The following is an 18,167-nucleotide window of genomic DNA, read 5'->3' as shown; positions in this document are numbered from 1 at the left end:
GTAAGAAAAGGATTTGACAAGGTTTATTATAGTCGGATTAGACTACATTGTTTCCAAATTATCAGGAATGGTTAATGGATTCTGATGTGTCTTTTTCGTCTCCACATCTTTCCACAATTCTTCGCGCACCTATTTCGTCGACTCAGTAGTGAAAGTTGTACAGAGTAATCTTGAGTTTAAACTTTTTTTTTTATTTTACCGGTCCTATGGGTGTATCTTGGAGTTTATCCCTGTGTAGTCGTTTTGCTACAGTCGTGTCACAGCTGCGACTAGCGTGACACTACACAGAGTTAAGCCGGGCTCATTTTTCAACAGTTGTTTCGGCGCCTGTACATCATTTACACAGTGAGATGTATGTTGCTGAGACCTAGATTTTTCTGTGTTCTCTCTTCCTATCGCAAGTCGTGCTAAGCAGTCGATTATCCGTTTCTGTGTTTCCTTTGGCAATGGCACGTGGTGCTAAGTAGTCGATGACCTGCACTCAAATTAACAAGCCCTAAATCTGCAAAAATCTGACGTAACGACAAGTATCCGTAAGGAAGTTGCGGAAGAGGATTTCCAGCAGGGCTAAGTACACATTGTATAGACGCTATCGTGACAAATTTCAGAAACAGGTGGCTCACGTTACGTACGTAATCAATCAAGTCCCTGATGCATCCACTGTTTAAATCCTTCAGAGCACCTACGAAGACAGCCTGTCAGCTTCAGGATTATGGTTCGGCCTTTCGAACAAATGCTGATCAGCTGCAGAGAATCTCACTGAGTCCACTATGACCAGAGAAATTCAGTTTGGTGGCGTGGATATGAGGTTTTACTTGTTTCCAAGTGGTCGCTTGTCACGTAAGGGAACGGTTTCGGTGGACACATGTAAATTGGACTGCAAATTTATGAAATACCGTACTGTTCTGTTCAACGCTATGTCACTAATACTTTTTTCATTTTATGGCTAGCCAGTATCTGTACCTTCGCTCTTAGCATATCCCAACTGTCCATTACGGAAACTACCTTTGTTACACTGTAAACTATCCATGCTTCCCTCATCCCTTCCTATGTCCGTTTTCTTCCTTTTATCTCATCTGATAACGTTACTCTGTTGTTTATCACACTTCCTCTGACCACACAGCTACGTCTCCACGTAGATGTCATACGGACTGCTGCCATGCATTTCTTTGAAATGTTATTACTCACATTCGACAGCAAAGTTATGAAGAAATTGCTCAATACATTGTTAATGAGACGGACATTTCTGAAATCTGAAATGTAATTTTGGCTTACTAAGGATATCTGGTTAGATCCGTTATTGGTACGTGAAAAAGACGATTTTAAGCGAGCATTGTTTGCATGTGAAGTGACTACATTTACGTAGCCACGCAGACTTCCAGTACTTTCAGAGAAGGTCTTTGAATGTACTTGGCTATCGACGTATAATGAACATGATTCTATAGTACGCCCTGAATATTATTCTAGAATATTTTTCTAGAGTACCACTTCCACTTGGATAATTAAATACAACATAAACATTAGCGCATGTTGTTGTCACCCCAATGTCAGGAAGCTTATTGCTGTTTACACTCGTACTTCACAGAATCCTGACATACGCGAAACGGCCTTATAAAATCACTGGCATTCACTTCCTGTGGAGCAACATGCGAAAAGCTGCTGCACGCGTAGTCACGACTGTATCCAGATAACCTACTCTCTAGTGGCCTTTCGTGTTACACGTCATGCGCAGTCATAAAGGTCATAAGTAGAACTACAACTTACACTGGGTCACAAGAGCAACGGAAGTTCCTGTTTCCTCACATATGGCAGTGGCTGTCTTTCGTTCCGTCCACACTCCTATATGGTCTTTGTTCAATACTTTTTTCAATATTTACTGTGACATTATTTTAATGGAGTGGAGACGACATGTGCTAGAAGCCGTTTCTTGGCCTTTCCCGTTCTTCTACTTCATTATTTTATTTTCTTATCCATCCTGTCTCTACCCACCTTACTTTGTCTGTAGATTTATCTGTCTCTCTGTCATTTCATCCATTTCACTTACACCTTTCCCTTGTCCCCTCCTTTTCTCTCATCTTGCTGTGTCCATTTTCGGCCAGATGCTTATTTTGTTATTCTTTTTTTGCACGATTTATTAGGGTTGGAATTGTTACAGTCGACTAAATGTAGTCCATCTGTTCCTTATGCTTAAACATAGTGGGATACATTGGTGGCTGTAAAACTGTCATCAGGCTGGCAATAGAATATGTTCTTCGTATTAGGATAGTTCTATCGGCAGGATGCTATCTATACAGCAAACTGTATTCTGAAACTGTAGGTGTCTAAAAATCACTTGGTCGTTACGTTTCTCAATCCAACTACACCTGTGATCTCAGTAATTTCAGTTAGAGTTGAAATTATTCATAGAGGACCTACAATCACTACACAGAAGCTGAACTACAACAATGGTCTATTTACCCTATTGAAGGCTGTTTGTTAGTGCTTGTGTGTATCGAGATATTTTTCACACAGTAATAGTAAGGGCGTTTGCCTAATAGGTTCCATTATGGATGTTTCTGAAACGTTTGCTGCGGTAATCTCGTTGATGAATCCTTTACGGACATCTTTTCCAAACGTACAATACCTTCTTGTACTTTAGGGAAACAGAGAAAAGAGTGTCAACAGGGATTAGTTTAAACTCATTGCTTTGCCCTAGGTCAGATCCTCCAATGTCTCCAGTGACTTAGAATTCCTTTCTCCCGCCTAAGACTATAGGCTAATCTTTTAGTCAGACTGATTCACTATAATGTTATTTTTTTAGTGATCGATCTTGTGAACTCACGACTGTTAACGATCAGTTGCTGGAGAACGCAACCAGCCCAAAACACTTTCAAAAAGCTTCATTTCAATCCCATTTTTCGTTTCGGGCTATCATGTCCATCATCAGATGGCTAACTTTTCCGATTGCATTAATGTTCTCTTCACCAGCATGTCGTCCGCTCTTGCACTGCACAATAATATTTATATATATGGCGTTACATTACATGTTATTTGGATGCTAAAAACACATTAACATTTTTTCAAATGCTAATACGAGCATGATAGCCCTAAATCGGTTCTCTCATGGAAGTAAAGTTTTTTAAAGGTATTTATGGCTGGTTGCCTTATCACCAAGAATCACGTGCAATATTTTCTGATTATCAGTTTGAGACTTGTGTGTGTAATCCGGTTCACTGGTAGATGGTATTGCCTTCATTCCAATTGTCAGAAGAGGAAATGTAACTTCGTGTTGCTCACGGAATTTCGGTCTGTTGTATTACAATCCTTCTTATGAAAATGCAAACACTGTTGTTAAAACCCTGTAATCATCTGAGTGAAAATTCAGTCTCGAAACTTTCCCAGGCTGTTGCTAAGCCACGTCTCTGCAATATCCTGGTGCTAGCCCCACCAGATTCACAGGAGAACTGTGAATTTGGAAGAGGGGAGGCGAGATACTGGTGGAAGTAAAGATGTGAGTCTTTGCTTGGGTAGCTTACAAGGGAATAGTTCAATAAGACATGCCGAAACCTTACCTGAAAGAAATGCACTGTCAAAATTTTAGTTGCTAAGAGGAACTGAAATTATTAAAAGAAACAATAGCTGAAATTGCCAAATTCGTAGCGTGCTAGGCGGCGGTAAAAATGTGCATCCCTACTGCCGCTGTAGCAACTGCGCATGCGCAACTAGGCACACACACATACACACACACACACACACACATACACACACACAGCCGAGGTCGGCGGAAAATTTGTAAACAGGACATATGACACAACCCGATAGTAATTTGTAAACGACATTTCAGGTTAGCGTTCGTTGATAGTTTCTCTGACACTACAGTACACAGTCACTATTCTCTCGAATTAGCCACTCAAGTAACATATATTACAAATTATCAGTTGCTTTTTGCAGTATTGGTAAGTACTGACAATATAGATAAAGCTGAATTAATATTTATTGTGCTTTCATAAGGCGTGCCCGCTAATAACATGTTTTTTTTCTTCCAACTTCACAATAATGTGGAATGCAGTTAACGTTGTCAATTTAGCAATGATGAAATATAAAGAACGTTGTTTCCAACCGAAATCAACTACTTCTCCTGAGGACGTACATGTGTGTCATTTGTTAGTTGATTTCCTTGACATTCATTAGAATGATATCGACTTTTCGTTTGAAATTGTAGATATGTTAGAAGAAACCGGAAATAACTGTGACGATTCCATGAACTGTTAGATTAGATTAGATTAATTATTCATTCCATAGACCCACAAAAGAGGGGATCCTCCTGAGTGTGGAACGTGTCAGATAAACACATTACAAAAATGTTATTAGAAAAACTTGAGTTTCATTAATTTTAATGATCCTCAGTCAATTAACAGTAAAATAATGTACATGTATTACAATTAAACTTCTAATTTTTACAGGTTTAATAATCACATCTGCTTTCATTAAATCCATCATTCACACAGTAGCTATAACAACCAACTATTCTAAAAAATTAAAGTAAATTATTCATTTCAATAATCTTCAGTTAAGAACAGTCAAATTATGTAGAAGATTTAAAATTAAACTTCCACTATTTACAGACTTAAGACTAAAATCTGCTTTCCATACATCCATCATTCACACAGTAGGTAGTTTGTTGGCTATTACAACCAAGTATAGTCAAAAATTAAAGTATAATAACTTTTCATTAAAATGGTCTACTGCACTTATTGAGAAATTCATGGGATAGAATAGGAGGAGCTGGCCACCAAAAATTCCTTTAAATTATGTTAAAATTTTGCCTTGTCTGAAACTAAACCCTTAATGGTTTAAGGTAACTGATTGAAAATATGCTGAATTCTGGACTCCTTTCTTGGCAAGAGTAAGTGATTTTAAATCTTTATGTATATTCTTCTTATTCGTAATTTTGATACTGTGTACTAAGCAGTTAGTTGGAAAAAGAGATGTATTATTTACAACAAGCTTCATTGAGGAATAAATATACTGAGAAGCTGTGGTTAGTATGCCCAATTCTTTGAACAGGTATCGACATGGTGTTCTTGGATTTACACTACACATTACCCATATTATACGTGTCTGTACAGTTTGTTGGAGTTACCCCAAAATATGATACCATATGACATAATGGAGTGAAAATAAGCAAAATATGCCAGTCTCTTTATATTTATACCTCCTATGCCTGGCATCATTCGCACTGCAAACACAGAGTTGCTTAGGCGCTTTAGCAGTTCGTTATTATGTCGCTCCCAACTAAATTTATTATCAAGTTGGAATCCTAAGAATTTTACGATCTCAACTTCTCCCATTTCCATGCCATCATATTTTATACACTCACTAGAATGAAATTTCTTGGAAGTTTTGAACTACATATAGTGGGACTTTTCAAAGTTTAATGACAGTGAATTGGCTATGAACCACTTATTAATCTCAGTAAAAATTTGATTAGCTGCCCTTACTAAATTTATATTTGATTTACTATTTATTGCAATGTTTGTATCATCTGCAAATAAGACAAACTTGGCATCTGGCAGTGTAACAGATGACAGGTCATTAATATACACAAGAAAAGGTAGTGGACCCAGTATGGAACCTTGGGAAACACCACATGTAATTTCTTCCCAGTCAGATGATGTCTGATTGCCAACTGCTGAAGTGTTATGTAATGATACCGTTTGTTTTCTATCAGTAAAATATAACTGAAACCACTTTCCAGAGTTAACAGTGATGTCATAATATTTTAATTTACTTAAAAGAATACTGTGATTCACACTGTCCAAAGCCTTTGACAGTCATAGAATATACCTGATGCCTCTAATTTGTGGTCTAATGAATTAAGGACATTTTCACTGCAAGTATAAATAGTCGTCTCAATATCAGAACCCTTAAGAATCCCAAACTGCGACTTTGACAGTATGTTATTTTCACTAAGGTGCTTAAGTAAACACTTGAACATAACCATTTCAAAGAATTTTGAAAAAGCTGGCAAAAGTGATATTGGTCAGTAATTTGATGGCATTTATTTGTCCCCTTTCTTGTGGAGAGGTATAACTTCAGCATATTTAATCCAGTCCAGGAATATTCCTGTGATAAGTGACTGATTACACAAATAACTTAAGATATGACTAAGCTCACATGAACATTCTTTTATTAACTTTGTTCATATGTTATCATAACCACTAGAATGCTTTGATATCAAGGTCTTTATGATGGATTTTTGTTTCTTTGGGTGAAGTAAATGTCAATTCCATTTTACTGAGATTGCTCGTGTGTGCAGGTGTCAGATATTCCATTTCATTATTTACTGAACCTGACAACCCCATGCTATCAGTAACAGAGATAAAATACTTGTTTAAATCGTTTGCAACAGAGCATGTGTTTGTTACCAGGGTTTCATTTATTTTTAGAGCTGTTTGTTCCTCGTCATTTCTTGTCCTACCTCTCTCTGACTTAACTTTATCCCATATCGTTTTTATTTTATTGCTGGATGTATATATCTTCTTCTCATAATGCAGGTGCTTAGATTTCTGGATAACCTTCTTCAATATTTTGCAGTAATTTTTGTAATGAGTTAAAATGCTAGTATCAAAGGTGTCCCTACATATCACATAGAGTTTCCTTTTTGTCTCACAAGATTTTTTATCCCTTATGTGATCCATTATTTCTTATAAGACTTCTGTTTAATTTGAGCTACCTTCAGGGGAAAACAATTTTCAAATAAGGTGCTAACTGTATTAATCAATGTTTTGTATTTTCCATTTGTGTCTTGGATGCTGTAAACATCCATCCAATTAATTTCTTTGAGCAATCTCCTAAATTTCTCAGTTTTTGATTGCTTTATTTGCCTTCTGTACTCAGTTCTGATAGATGTTTTACCCTGATAACTTTCAAAATTTAATGTTTGGTGTTGCACATCATGGTCAGATAGCCCATTTACTACTGGTTTTGTAATGTGGCTTATTTGCCTAGAATTGTCTGTAAAGATACTATCAATGGCAGTCTTAGAACACTTGTATACGCTAGTTGGGAAATTTACAGTAGAAATTAAACTGAATGACAATGTAACTGATTTCAGTAACTGTTCACTAACAGTGTTTTCAGGACATTTTTATTAAAATCACCAGCAACCGCAAGTTCTTGGTTTTTTAATTTTACATGAGATAATAACTCTTCAACACCGTTTATAAACAGGTTGAAATTTCATGAAGGTGATCTGTAAATGACCAATATTATAAAGGACCTATTATGAAATTGTATCTCTGTTGCACATGCTTCTAAGTGCTGCTCTAAGCAAAATTCATTAATGTCAGTATTCTTAAATTTAAAACTGTTTTTAACAAATGTGACAACTCCTCCTTTCTCCATATTTTGTCTACAGAAGTAAGAGGCTAACTTAAATTCTGTAAGGTATAACATACCTATACCTGTGGTCATATGATGTTCAGAGAGGCAGATCATATCAACTGGGTTCCATGACTCTAATTCATCAATGTGCATAAGTAGTTCATTAGTTTTACTTCTAAGCCCTCGAGTATTTTGATGCACTAAAGATAGTTGGCATTTCACATTTATCGAGATGAAATTGGGTGGTAATAAAATTTCTGCTGATTGCTGTGAATTTTTAAGCAACAGCTGTGTTCGCTGATCCAATGTGGCAGGATTATGCCGTTTAATTTCTTTCTCAAACTGAAGGTTTGTTTCAATCTTTACTTCTCTCAGAACTTGACTTCGTTCTGTCCTACCTATCCTAAAAAATGTGCTGCTCCAACACCTATGACCACTGGTATATTACTACTCATGGCAGTGCCTACCCCCCTTACATTTGCTGCTATTAGCCCAGCCAGTTTACCCTTCCCTTTCCTGTTGAGGTGTAGGCCATGTCTAGTATAATCCCACCTACTGAGAGAATGAACAGGAACCAAACGAATATCTGAACCTGCACCCAACCCAAGTAACCATTGCAACTCCAAATTAAGTCTCTAGACAGAAGAGTTTAAATGAGGTCGGTCATGGCGCCTCTGAACAGACACAAACTCAACACTGGTATTTCTCGTTGCTAATGCAATCTTTGCCAGGTCACACTCTATATTGTACCCAGGATCTCTGTCAATACTATTGCGCGACCCACCCACAATAACCACTGTGTTTTCCTTGGTAAAATCTTTACAGAGTGAACCTAAATCATCTGTGACCTGACCCAGACCGGCACTAGGTTTACAAAAATTTGTGACCTAGTATTCTGATCCTGACTGGTGCTGCAAAAGTTGGCCTACACCTCTGGCATGTCAATTACCTAACAACAAAACTTTCTTTCTCTTTGGTGACTTCCCTACATTCTTATTCAGTTTTCTACTGAAAGTTTGTTGTGCCCTCTCTACACCTACTTCTGTCTGAGGTTCATCAGTTTCTAACCGAAGCCACAGATTTTTGACCTTTTATTAAATTTTAACAACGAAATGGCTGAAGTTTGTTTGACAGATTGCAGAATGCTTAGTTATTTTCAGGTGGTAGCGCCACAGACAGCAAAGTACTTGGAAGAGCGTATGAACGATATCAACAGTATCTTGAAAGGAGAATATAAGATGAACGTTAATAGAAGCAACTCAAAGGTAATGGAATTTAGTCGAATTAAACTAGGCGGTGCTGATGGAATACATTACGAAATGAGACACTAAAAGAACTAGATGAGTTACGTTACTTGGGCAGTAAAATATCTAATGACGTCTGAACTAGAAACGATATATACTGTAGACTGGTAACAGCAAGAAAAGTGTTTCTGAAGAAGAGAAATTTGTTAACACCGAATGCAAACGTCAGTGTTAGTACATCTTTTCTGAAGGTACTTCTCTCATGAGTAGTCTTGTAGGGAAGTGAAACGCAAAGGACAAGCAGTTTAGACAAGAAGTGAAGACAAGCTTTTTAAACGTGGTGCTACAGAAGAATGCTGTGGATTAGATTGGTAGATCGACTAACTAAAGAGGAGGAACTAAACAGAATTGGGGAGAAAATAGTTTGTGGCACAAACTGACTGAAAGAAGGTATCGGTTGATATGACAGAGTATGAGACATCTAGGAATCATTGACTTAGTATCAAAGGGAAGTGTGGAGGATAAAATTTTAAAGAAGGACCAAGAGATTAAAACAGTAAACAAGTTCAGATGGATGTCGGTTGCAGTAGTTGTTCAGGTATGAAAGGCTTGTACAGTACAGAGTACCATGGAGACCTGCATCAAACCTATCTTCGGACTGAAGGCCACAACAATAGCAACAATAATACAGTAACTATATTGCCTCCCGTAAATGAACTCAAGACATTCTTCCTACCGACTCCGTTGTTTCGTTCGAGGATGAAAGACTACTGGGATTGCATAGATTCGTTAGTAAAAAGTGACGTCTTTGGACACTGTGTCCTCTCTATGTTTGTGTTAGTTTTCATCTGGGTTATGTGAGCTGCAAAATGAGAACACATTAAGTTATAGTAATTTAAGTAAACCATCTTCCGCATTAAGTAATGAATGAATTTTACATTCAGAAATATTATTTGACGAATGTGATGGTTTTCCTTTTCCTGGATTTCTCTATTTCGAAACCTGAAGAGAGTCCTGAAACAAAGTGCCATATACGAGCCGTAGTATTGTGCGTGTATGTATTATGTGCAGTAATCTTTCTTATTTTGACTAGTTTCAGTTGAATTTGTGTCCTCGATCACTCATGTGACCACGTCATGAAGAAGTTAGCCTTTGTATTATCATTCTCATCAAAATAGTTTGGGATGTGACAGTTTCTATAAGTTATATGTCTCATTTCGAACGAGATTCATGTTTATTGTACCATCAACTAGTTTTCGAGTCATTGCAGGCTCATCATCAGGTGGTGTTGCAGGACTATTATTCTTTGCAACTTGTCCAGCTAGCGTTTTGGTAATAACTCTGCCTCGTGGTACCCATAAAAAATCCTTATTATCAAATCGTACTATTCTCTCACAGTCAACCCAGGATAATTTATCGAATTCCTATGAAAAATCTCTTAGTACGTTATCCTTCCATTGGTTTATAGTGATTTACTCTGTTGCTGTGGCTTTCAGCATAGTCATCGCCTCTTAGCTACATGATTCCGCGCAGATTTCGCACTTGAACGTAGATCTCACTTCTGTAACAGTTTGCGTAATGATTTTAATTAGGTTGTTCGCTGTATTATTGGATTATTTCGCATTTAACATGTCAGTGGGGTGGTAAATTTTATTGTTGTTACAGTAAAGAATTAGCTTACTACCAAATACAACAAGAGGAAGGAAAGGGGAAGATAGCATGGAATAGTTGCCACCTCGTGGGGAGGGGGGAGAGGAGAACAAGAAGGAAGGGGAGATTTATGATTTCCACAAATTTGTTTGTTGCTCATTTTACGATGGTGGTATGCATAGCCGCATCAGCCATAGCTTTACGTGATTAGGAACAACTGAGGAGCTAAAAAATAACGAGATCTTTTGATATCAAGAATTTTATGATAACTTATCAACTATGAATTTTATTTCAACATATACAGCAATACATTTATCTGTACAGTTTACGTTTCATAAAAGCATTCATTCATCGGCGAGATTTACAAGAACAGTGATATCAGAAATATACAAAATTATTCTTTTTGGTAGCTTTATCATGTACTTTGTGCAAAATACGAAGCCATTATTTAAGAGTATCGATCATCATTTTAACTTTCTTGTTACAAGAAAAGCTCCCATGAGGCACAAGATAAACTGTGTAAATACTGACAAGTTACGACATCAAGTTATGAATAACTAATATTCCATTTGCGCTTTGAAGTTCACTCAAGCAGTAGAGGTGCATATTGGCACAATTAGTACCAATGAACAGGAGTCAACCTACATACTGTCACTGAGCAAAAATCACACAGAATATGTAGCAAATATTGAAGATGAATAATCGATTTTCTTGCAAATTTCTTTCCGTCCGAAGTTATCCTACCGAAAGAATGGTTGACCGTAGCCATAAGGACCCCAGGATAAATACGGATTTCCGCCGTATGACGGAAGGTAGCCACCAAATCCTCCTGGGTATGGGTAGGGGGAGCCCCCCAGGGCCCCCAGACCATAGCCTAAGGGGCCGTAGCCCCCCAGGCCGCCAGAGCCGTAGGATGAAGCCTGGCTGCTCGCCTGCGAAAGGGACCTCACCTGCCGCCGGCCACCTGCAACACACAAAGCAGCCACATGTTAGGACCCAGCCTCACGAGTCTCCACTGATCCTATGCGTTCGCTGAAACGTAATGTCACACACAGTGTTCATGATTCAGAACTTCACTTTCTTAGCAAGTGAAGGTGGGTAGCATCACCTTTTCATTTACATTCGTAGGGTCTATGAAGCACACTGGGCAAAACTTCACCCCAAAGAGCCATCACACTAATAGCGTGCAACACCGCCTCTACGTTGACTTTTCTTTTTTGGGTCGTTAGACGTCTGAGCGATGCGGCTCACCATGAATTCCTATCCTGTGCTAATCTCTTCGTCTAAAAGTAGAACTTACGTGCAAAGTCATCTGTTATTTATGTCTTATCCTCTGTGTCTCACTCTAATACCGCTACAATATGAGAGCATTACATTTATATATCTATAATTTTTGTTAATATCTGGTAACAATTATTTTGGTATGACTACGTGGAGAGAGTGTTCTATGATGATTGTAAGACTATATTGTGATTTAATTGTTATACATTTACATATTTAAATCAGAGTAGGTGTGTAGAGTAGTTTACCATGGTAATTATTCCCTAATGTCTCTGCCTATGTTCTACTAGCTAAGAAAGCAGGCATTCCCTTGATATTTATTTATAATTGTGGCCGAGATTTCATACGTTTGGAATTTATATTTGACTTACAAAGCTTCTTTGTCGACAACGTGTGAAGTAGTATGATTGGCGACAGGAACGAAGTGCTTGTTTGCTTCACTAACACAAGAGAGAACCACGTGGAGCTGGCCGAGAGAAAAGCAATGGCGCTAAGGTCCAGACCTACAGTATGCAGACTTGCGCTTTGTCCTTTGTTTACGGTCATGACACAAAATAAGTTCACGAGGAATTGTACACGTTTATAAAGTAATGGTAATGGAGAAATGTAATAAAATAAGCGTGATTCGGGGTGTAAAACTCGCACATTTACGCCACTTCCCGTCAATATTTACGCTTCTACGACCCTTAAATTTCGCAATAGAATAATCGGAGTGCCGTTTTTCAACTTAATTTTGTGTGATGGAAGATGATACAAATCTGTACCATTGTGTCACCTAATCAATAGTAGTTGTCAACACATCTCTGTTTAATGAAGCGTTCGATACCAGTCATAATTTGACAATGTCTCTTTGAAAATTGCGATGTGTTATTTCCATTGTGCGAGTTATTGGGAGCATTATATTCTTAGAGACTAATACTTGAACTTTCATTAACCTTTTTATATTTTTTGCGTTATATTTCAAAATCCATTACTTTCAGTTTAGTGTCGCTTGTGAAAACGTCATTTATTCTGTAAAATGGCATTTGTTTCTTTCCTCAGTAACTGGCAGACGTTTGAAAATTTAACATTATTTAGGTACGATAAACTACATTACAAAATTATACCTAAGATATTTAACTGAATCATTAGTATCAAATTTGTTCACATCTGGAATGTTAGTTTTTACGGTAGATATGAACTTATACATTCTATTCCTTGCTCAAACAAGTCGTGCTATCTTTGTTTACTGTGAGTTTTGAAAGAGTTTTTGGACAGGTTTTGGTGTGTGCTGGAAGAGGACAGATGTGGTTAGGCATGGCTGCGACTTTTACCTCCACGTTATATGTAAACGAACGTTTGTCTTCTTGTTTTGAGTATTGTCAAATACAAGTGAAATGTTAATTTTAGCAATTCAATAATTATAAGATAGAATACAAATACATCAAAGTGAAAACCAGAGTTTATTTCCAAAGTGACCAACAACATTCAGACTTTTGCATAATAATGATGAGAATAACTACAATTTATATGTTAACTATGGAGTGTCTTCACGGAAAATTATCTAACCCGGGCCTCGTATAAATTATCCCGTAGCAGATTATCTGACGACGAGCTGAGCCATCTATTCAACGAGGAAAATCAAGGTAATTTCCTTCTATGTCTTACACTTCATATAAAAACCATTTTAAAGTGAGTATTTACTCCTTTTCCCATCAAATGCTATCAATACATTTATACGTTAGGTTGTCCTCAAAGAAAAATGTTGGAAAACTGGAACTTTATGCTTTTTATTATCTAAATGTTAATGACACGATGTGGACAGGCTATTTATAAAGGCCAGGTATGCTAAAAGAGTTTAAAAATGCAACTGGGTAATTAGTAGAGTCATCTTGCTCCATGTCAGTGTTGATGGAGATATACTCTACATTTTGTTCCTCCAACTGCGTAAGTATAACCGAGTTAATTCTACCACAAAGCCAAAAGTATGCCAGCAAAGTTGTCTATCTCTGTTTTTCTAAGCGATCTGTAATGTTTTCTGGGTTAAAATACATCCGCTGTCCTCCTTCAAGATTAACATCGAGATAAATCACAGGTGGTGTTTTTAGTGAATAGGGAAGCTCAAAATGCACCACATTGCCTCTACAGAGCTATTGGTCCGACAGAAACTTTGTGACTTCATCGTTTTCATTCCTCAATGGAAATGTGGCTTGGCCACTGCCCTTGGTTACGTATCCTACTTGCAAACATATTTAATGAATTTAACACCGTTACACATTTCACCGTTTTGTGAGCTTTAACTGTTGTAGATAAATAATATCGGTGAATAGGGCACGATACATCTATTGTCTAATTTCATAGACACTTGATCTTATTGTAGCTGTAATTCCGCCTTGTTCAGACGAACTTCAGCAATATGACGGGTATCCATCTTCCACCATTATCGTTGCTCTACCAGTGTTCTTGGATATCCTTTAGAGCACCGGCTGCCCTACTGCAACAAGAGTTTCTGTTTGATACCCTCTGTGGAATGTGAACAATGTGTGTCCTTTCGAATTCAAACAGTGTTGGTTCTGTGTTACTGACCAGCAATTCAGCACTTACCAGCTTGTCGACATCACTGGGACGTATTTTTTTCTTCCGGTCACAGGAGGATATTTGTGTGTTGCAGGTCACGCTATTGTCACTCAACGCTGTACATGAAGCATAAAACAGACCAAATTCTTTCGTGATGAGATTGACCAGAAACTTCAGTTTCAAGTGGAAAACTCAGGCTATTATACTGCGTCGGTCACACGACACTTACTCAGCATAATGTTTGTGCCGTATGTTCATCTTTCCGGCGATCTGAATTCACGCGTCTGTTTGCCGCCGTCGGAGGCGCGAATTGGCAACTAGCTTCCAGGCCTTAAGCCGTCGGCAGACGGACCATGCTGTCGAACGTCAACGTTAATCGTGCTGAGTTCAACGTGTTGCTGAACTCTGAGGTACGATGCAAATTGTGCATACGGTACATGGGCCCCTACGAGGTATACGCGGTCAAAACGTACTCGAGCGGCTGTTGCGGGATGTTTCTAGCTCGTAAATCACGCTGTTTACTAAATGGGCGCACGTAAAAATAGATCCCACGTAAACTCTGTTAAACTGTTCATTTCCTCCACTGTCCATACGCTAGTCTCGTTGTTCTATATGTAACATGCACAAATAAAAATCGAGCGAGGTAGCACAGTGGTTAGCACACTGGACTCGCATTCGGGAGGACGACGGTTCAATCCCGCGTCCGGCCATCCTGATTTAGGTTTTCCGTGATTTCCCTAAATCGCTCCAGGGAAATACCGGGATGGTTCCTTTGAAAGGGCACGGCCGACTTCCTTCCCCGTCCTTCCCTAATCCGATGAGACCGATGACATCGCTGTTTGGTCTCTTCCCCCCAAACAACCCAACCCACAAATAAAATCTACACTATCCATGTACATGTTTTAAGACGAAAAGGAAATTACCATGTCCAATGAGTAAGGACACAGGCTTACAAAAGTTCTATTACAAACAGTGCGATACAAATTTGCAATAGTTATCCACATAAGATAAGCATTATTTCATCATTTCCACATTTTAGTAAAACCCCAAGATCATTCTTATTTGATCACTGTTGCTACCGAGTAGCATCATGTGAATTACGAATTATAAAAGGAAGAGGAACAAAATATCGTTATACAAGTAGTGCAAACTGTTCTGTAGGTTAAGACAATCGCCGGTCGGGGTGGCCGAGTGGTTCTAGCCGCTACAGTCTGGAACCGCGCGACCGCTACGGTTGCAGGTTCGAATCCTGCCTCGGGCATGGATGTGTGTGATGTCCTTAGGTTAGTTAGGTTTAAGTAGTTCTAAGTTATAGAGGACTGATGACCTTAGCAGTTAAGTCCCATAGTGCTCAGAGCCATTTGATCCATTTTTGTTAAGACAATCGAACAAATTCACTCCTCAGAAAAAGGCAACTTATATTTACATAACATCAAATACTACAATATATACTTACATTAAACTAATAATAAAGCATCAGAAACTAATACGCGAATGTTAGAAAAAAATTAGACATCGTGAGACACGAACCAGCTTCATTAGACGTACTATGATGGCAATCGGGAACGCTACCTATTACGTTTTTTTTTTTTCTTATTGTCCGTAGTTGACCATTGTGTTTGGTCGTTGCAGACGTCACATGACATCCGGTCAAGTTCGTATGTTGACCGTTCCAATCAGTTTTTTTTTTTTTTTTTTTTTTTTTTATTATAAAGGCCAACCAGCTCTCTGACCGAACACGCTGAGCTACCGTGCCGGCACGCAAAACCGACAACAAACTTCAGTTAACCAATACTACCATGTTGGCGCTTGCTGAAAGCATTGATCGGAGCTATGTTACTTATTGAAATTTCACTGTAACAAATTGTACCAAGAACAATGCGTTTCTGGTGGTTCCTCAATGTGTCGTTGCCTTCAAATGGCATACTCTCGTAACACGCAACTTACAATAATACTTTTGCCACGAATAAGATGTTTCTCATTATTTTATTGCAAAGAATCACACAGTTAACAACTCAATTTGCTGGTTCTCAGAAATGGTATGTATACGTATATGCTTGAAGCATAGAGATGCAAGCAGTGATTTACATATGGCCACCTGCTGATTTGTGTGATTTTGGTTTGGAGCATGCCGTAGACATACACACGAATTTTGGGGGGACCATCCGCATTGTACGCAAATGTCACACGATGTTGGAATGATCACAGTTCAACACATCTGACAGATCTCAAGTACACTGACTTGAATCATTGCGGATGAATGCGTTTAATCGATCTTGATCAATCCCCGAAGGTCTTCGTGAACACAGAGGTTCACTACTACTGTAATGATCCTCCTTAAAACGAGAAAACCATTTCCCTACCGTACTCTGTCCAATGGGGCTATCCTCATACACGGCGGAAATGTTTGTGGTTGTCTCCGCAGCTCGTTCACCTCTGTTGAACTCAAACAGAAGAATAAGTCGGAAATGTTCGGATTTCTGCACATGGCATTCCATTTTATAGCGTCCAAATTTCCACTCACAATCTCCAAATTACAAAATGACATTATGTAAACTCAAATAGCAACAGTGAACTACAAATAAAAATTACAATCGATAAATAAGCCCATATCAACGAGAATACCGACATGCAAAACAAAACACTACGATCTTATACACCGACCTAATATTTTCTATGTTAAGTTTTTAAGTTAGAGCTGCAAAATAATGTTTAGAAGAATGTTGCATTCGCTTCTAACAGAGGGGAAGGTAAATTTAACGAACACTCTATAACACAGAAGTGGATTAGAAACCGAGGAAACGAAGACAAATGTATCGAGAGAGCAAAGGAATTATACTACTCAGGAGTAAGTAGAATGTGGGGAACGAGACTCCCATAGCGAAGGAGATTTCTGTTCAGACAAACTCCACTGATATCAAAGGCAGTACAAAAATTGAACAAATAAATCATTTCTGCAACTTAAATTGTGATGATCAAAACTATAACTATGTGAAAGTCGATCAGTGGGAAAGCTGCAGAAGGAAAACACTAGATGTTATTGAAGTTATGAGGTGCAGAAAGAAAGTGAAAATTTAAATTTGAGGTTAGTCCTGAACGAAGATTTATTAGATGGATTAAAAATTATGTGCGAGGAAATCTTTGATTTAGGTTATGGAACTGGCACACCGAGTTTATGCAGTTACGTTCAGAATTAGTTTAGATATAGAGGGAACAAAAGTGGGTAGGGAATAGAAATATAAAACACATGTTCCTAGGATGTTACAATGATGTGTAATGATAGGCAAATAATTTAAACGGAGTTGCATGTGATCTCTCTAAACACTAATGCTTCAAAAGTGTACTACTCACTTTGATGTCCATATCCAGTAACGGCTATCACTACCAAAACAGCCAGCATACAAATGGTCTTAGGCTTCATTTGGCCGCTTGCAGGAATACACTGAAAGAAACAGTCCGCCCTTGGCTTGCTTAACTTTGTCCTTGCAGGGCCTGCGGATGTTTGCCTTTTATATTTGACTGGCGCCGGTGAATCAGGCAGGTAGGCAGCTAGCTAAAGGGTGATAATAAGTCAGAACAAGGGCGCCATCGAACGAGAACGCTGATAGCGCTTAGGAAGGACTGGCTTCAAACAAAGACGATACGAACATGCAGTGTACTGACCTATGACTAACGTGATAACGATACGTTGTGGTAGTAGAGGGATTTAAACGAACGCTTTACATTCGACCTTGTGACTTCAGTCGGCGTATCGCTTTTTTAAACACTGTCAACAAAACATGGACAACCCTCTGATAGGCAGATGGATCAGGTCTTTCACATATGCCGTTGGAACTTGATTATTAAGAACACGAACACGTCAGTTGGAGGTGTATGAATCATACGTGGATAATCCAATTCCTGCATGTGGAACTTTTTACCAATTTGAAACATTTTATAGTAGAAAACAGTTTTATGTGATTTTTGAAACATTAGAAGATTTGTATCTGAGTTTTATTAAAAACTATGGCTTTTTTCACATGATAAATTGCTCTTCCAGATTTCGTGCTGTACATAGCACCATCCACCACT

General features: G+C 38.3%; 1 protein-coding gene across 1 annotated transcript in view; it reads right to left on the bottom strand.

Moving 5' to 3' along the window:
• The window catches only part of LOC124613618, a 219,139-nt gene extending 201,572 nt beyond the window's left edge, over positions 1-17,567 (bottom strand). The window contains exons 1-2 of the mRNA XM_047142334.1: positions 17,448-17,567; positions 11,004-11,223 (exon numbers count right to left, since the gene is read on the bottom strand). Coding sequence (XP_046998290.1) covers positions 11,004-11,223; positions 17,448-17,517 — 290 coding nt within the window. The 5' untranslated portion in view covers positions 17,518-17,567. The remainder of the gene's footprint in view (positions 1-11,003; positions 11,224-17,447) is intronic.
• Between the last annotated feature and the right edge of the window lie 600 nt (positions 17,568-18,167).

The sequence above is a fragment of the Schistocerca americana genome, chromosome 4 (genome assembly GCF_021461395.2).
Source record: "Schistocerca americana isolate TAMUIC-IGC-003095 chromosome 4, iqSchAmer2.1, whole genome shotgun sequence".
Taxonomy (NCBI): Eukaryota; Metazoa; Arthropoda; class Insecta; order Orthoptera; family Acrididae; genus Schistocerca; species Schistocerca americana.
The sequence above is the reverse complement of the archived record's forward strand: the minus strand, read 5'-3'. Positions and strand labels throughout refer to the sequence as shown.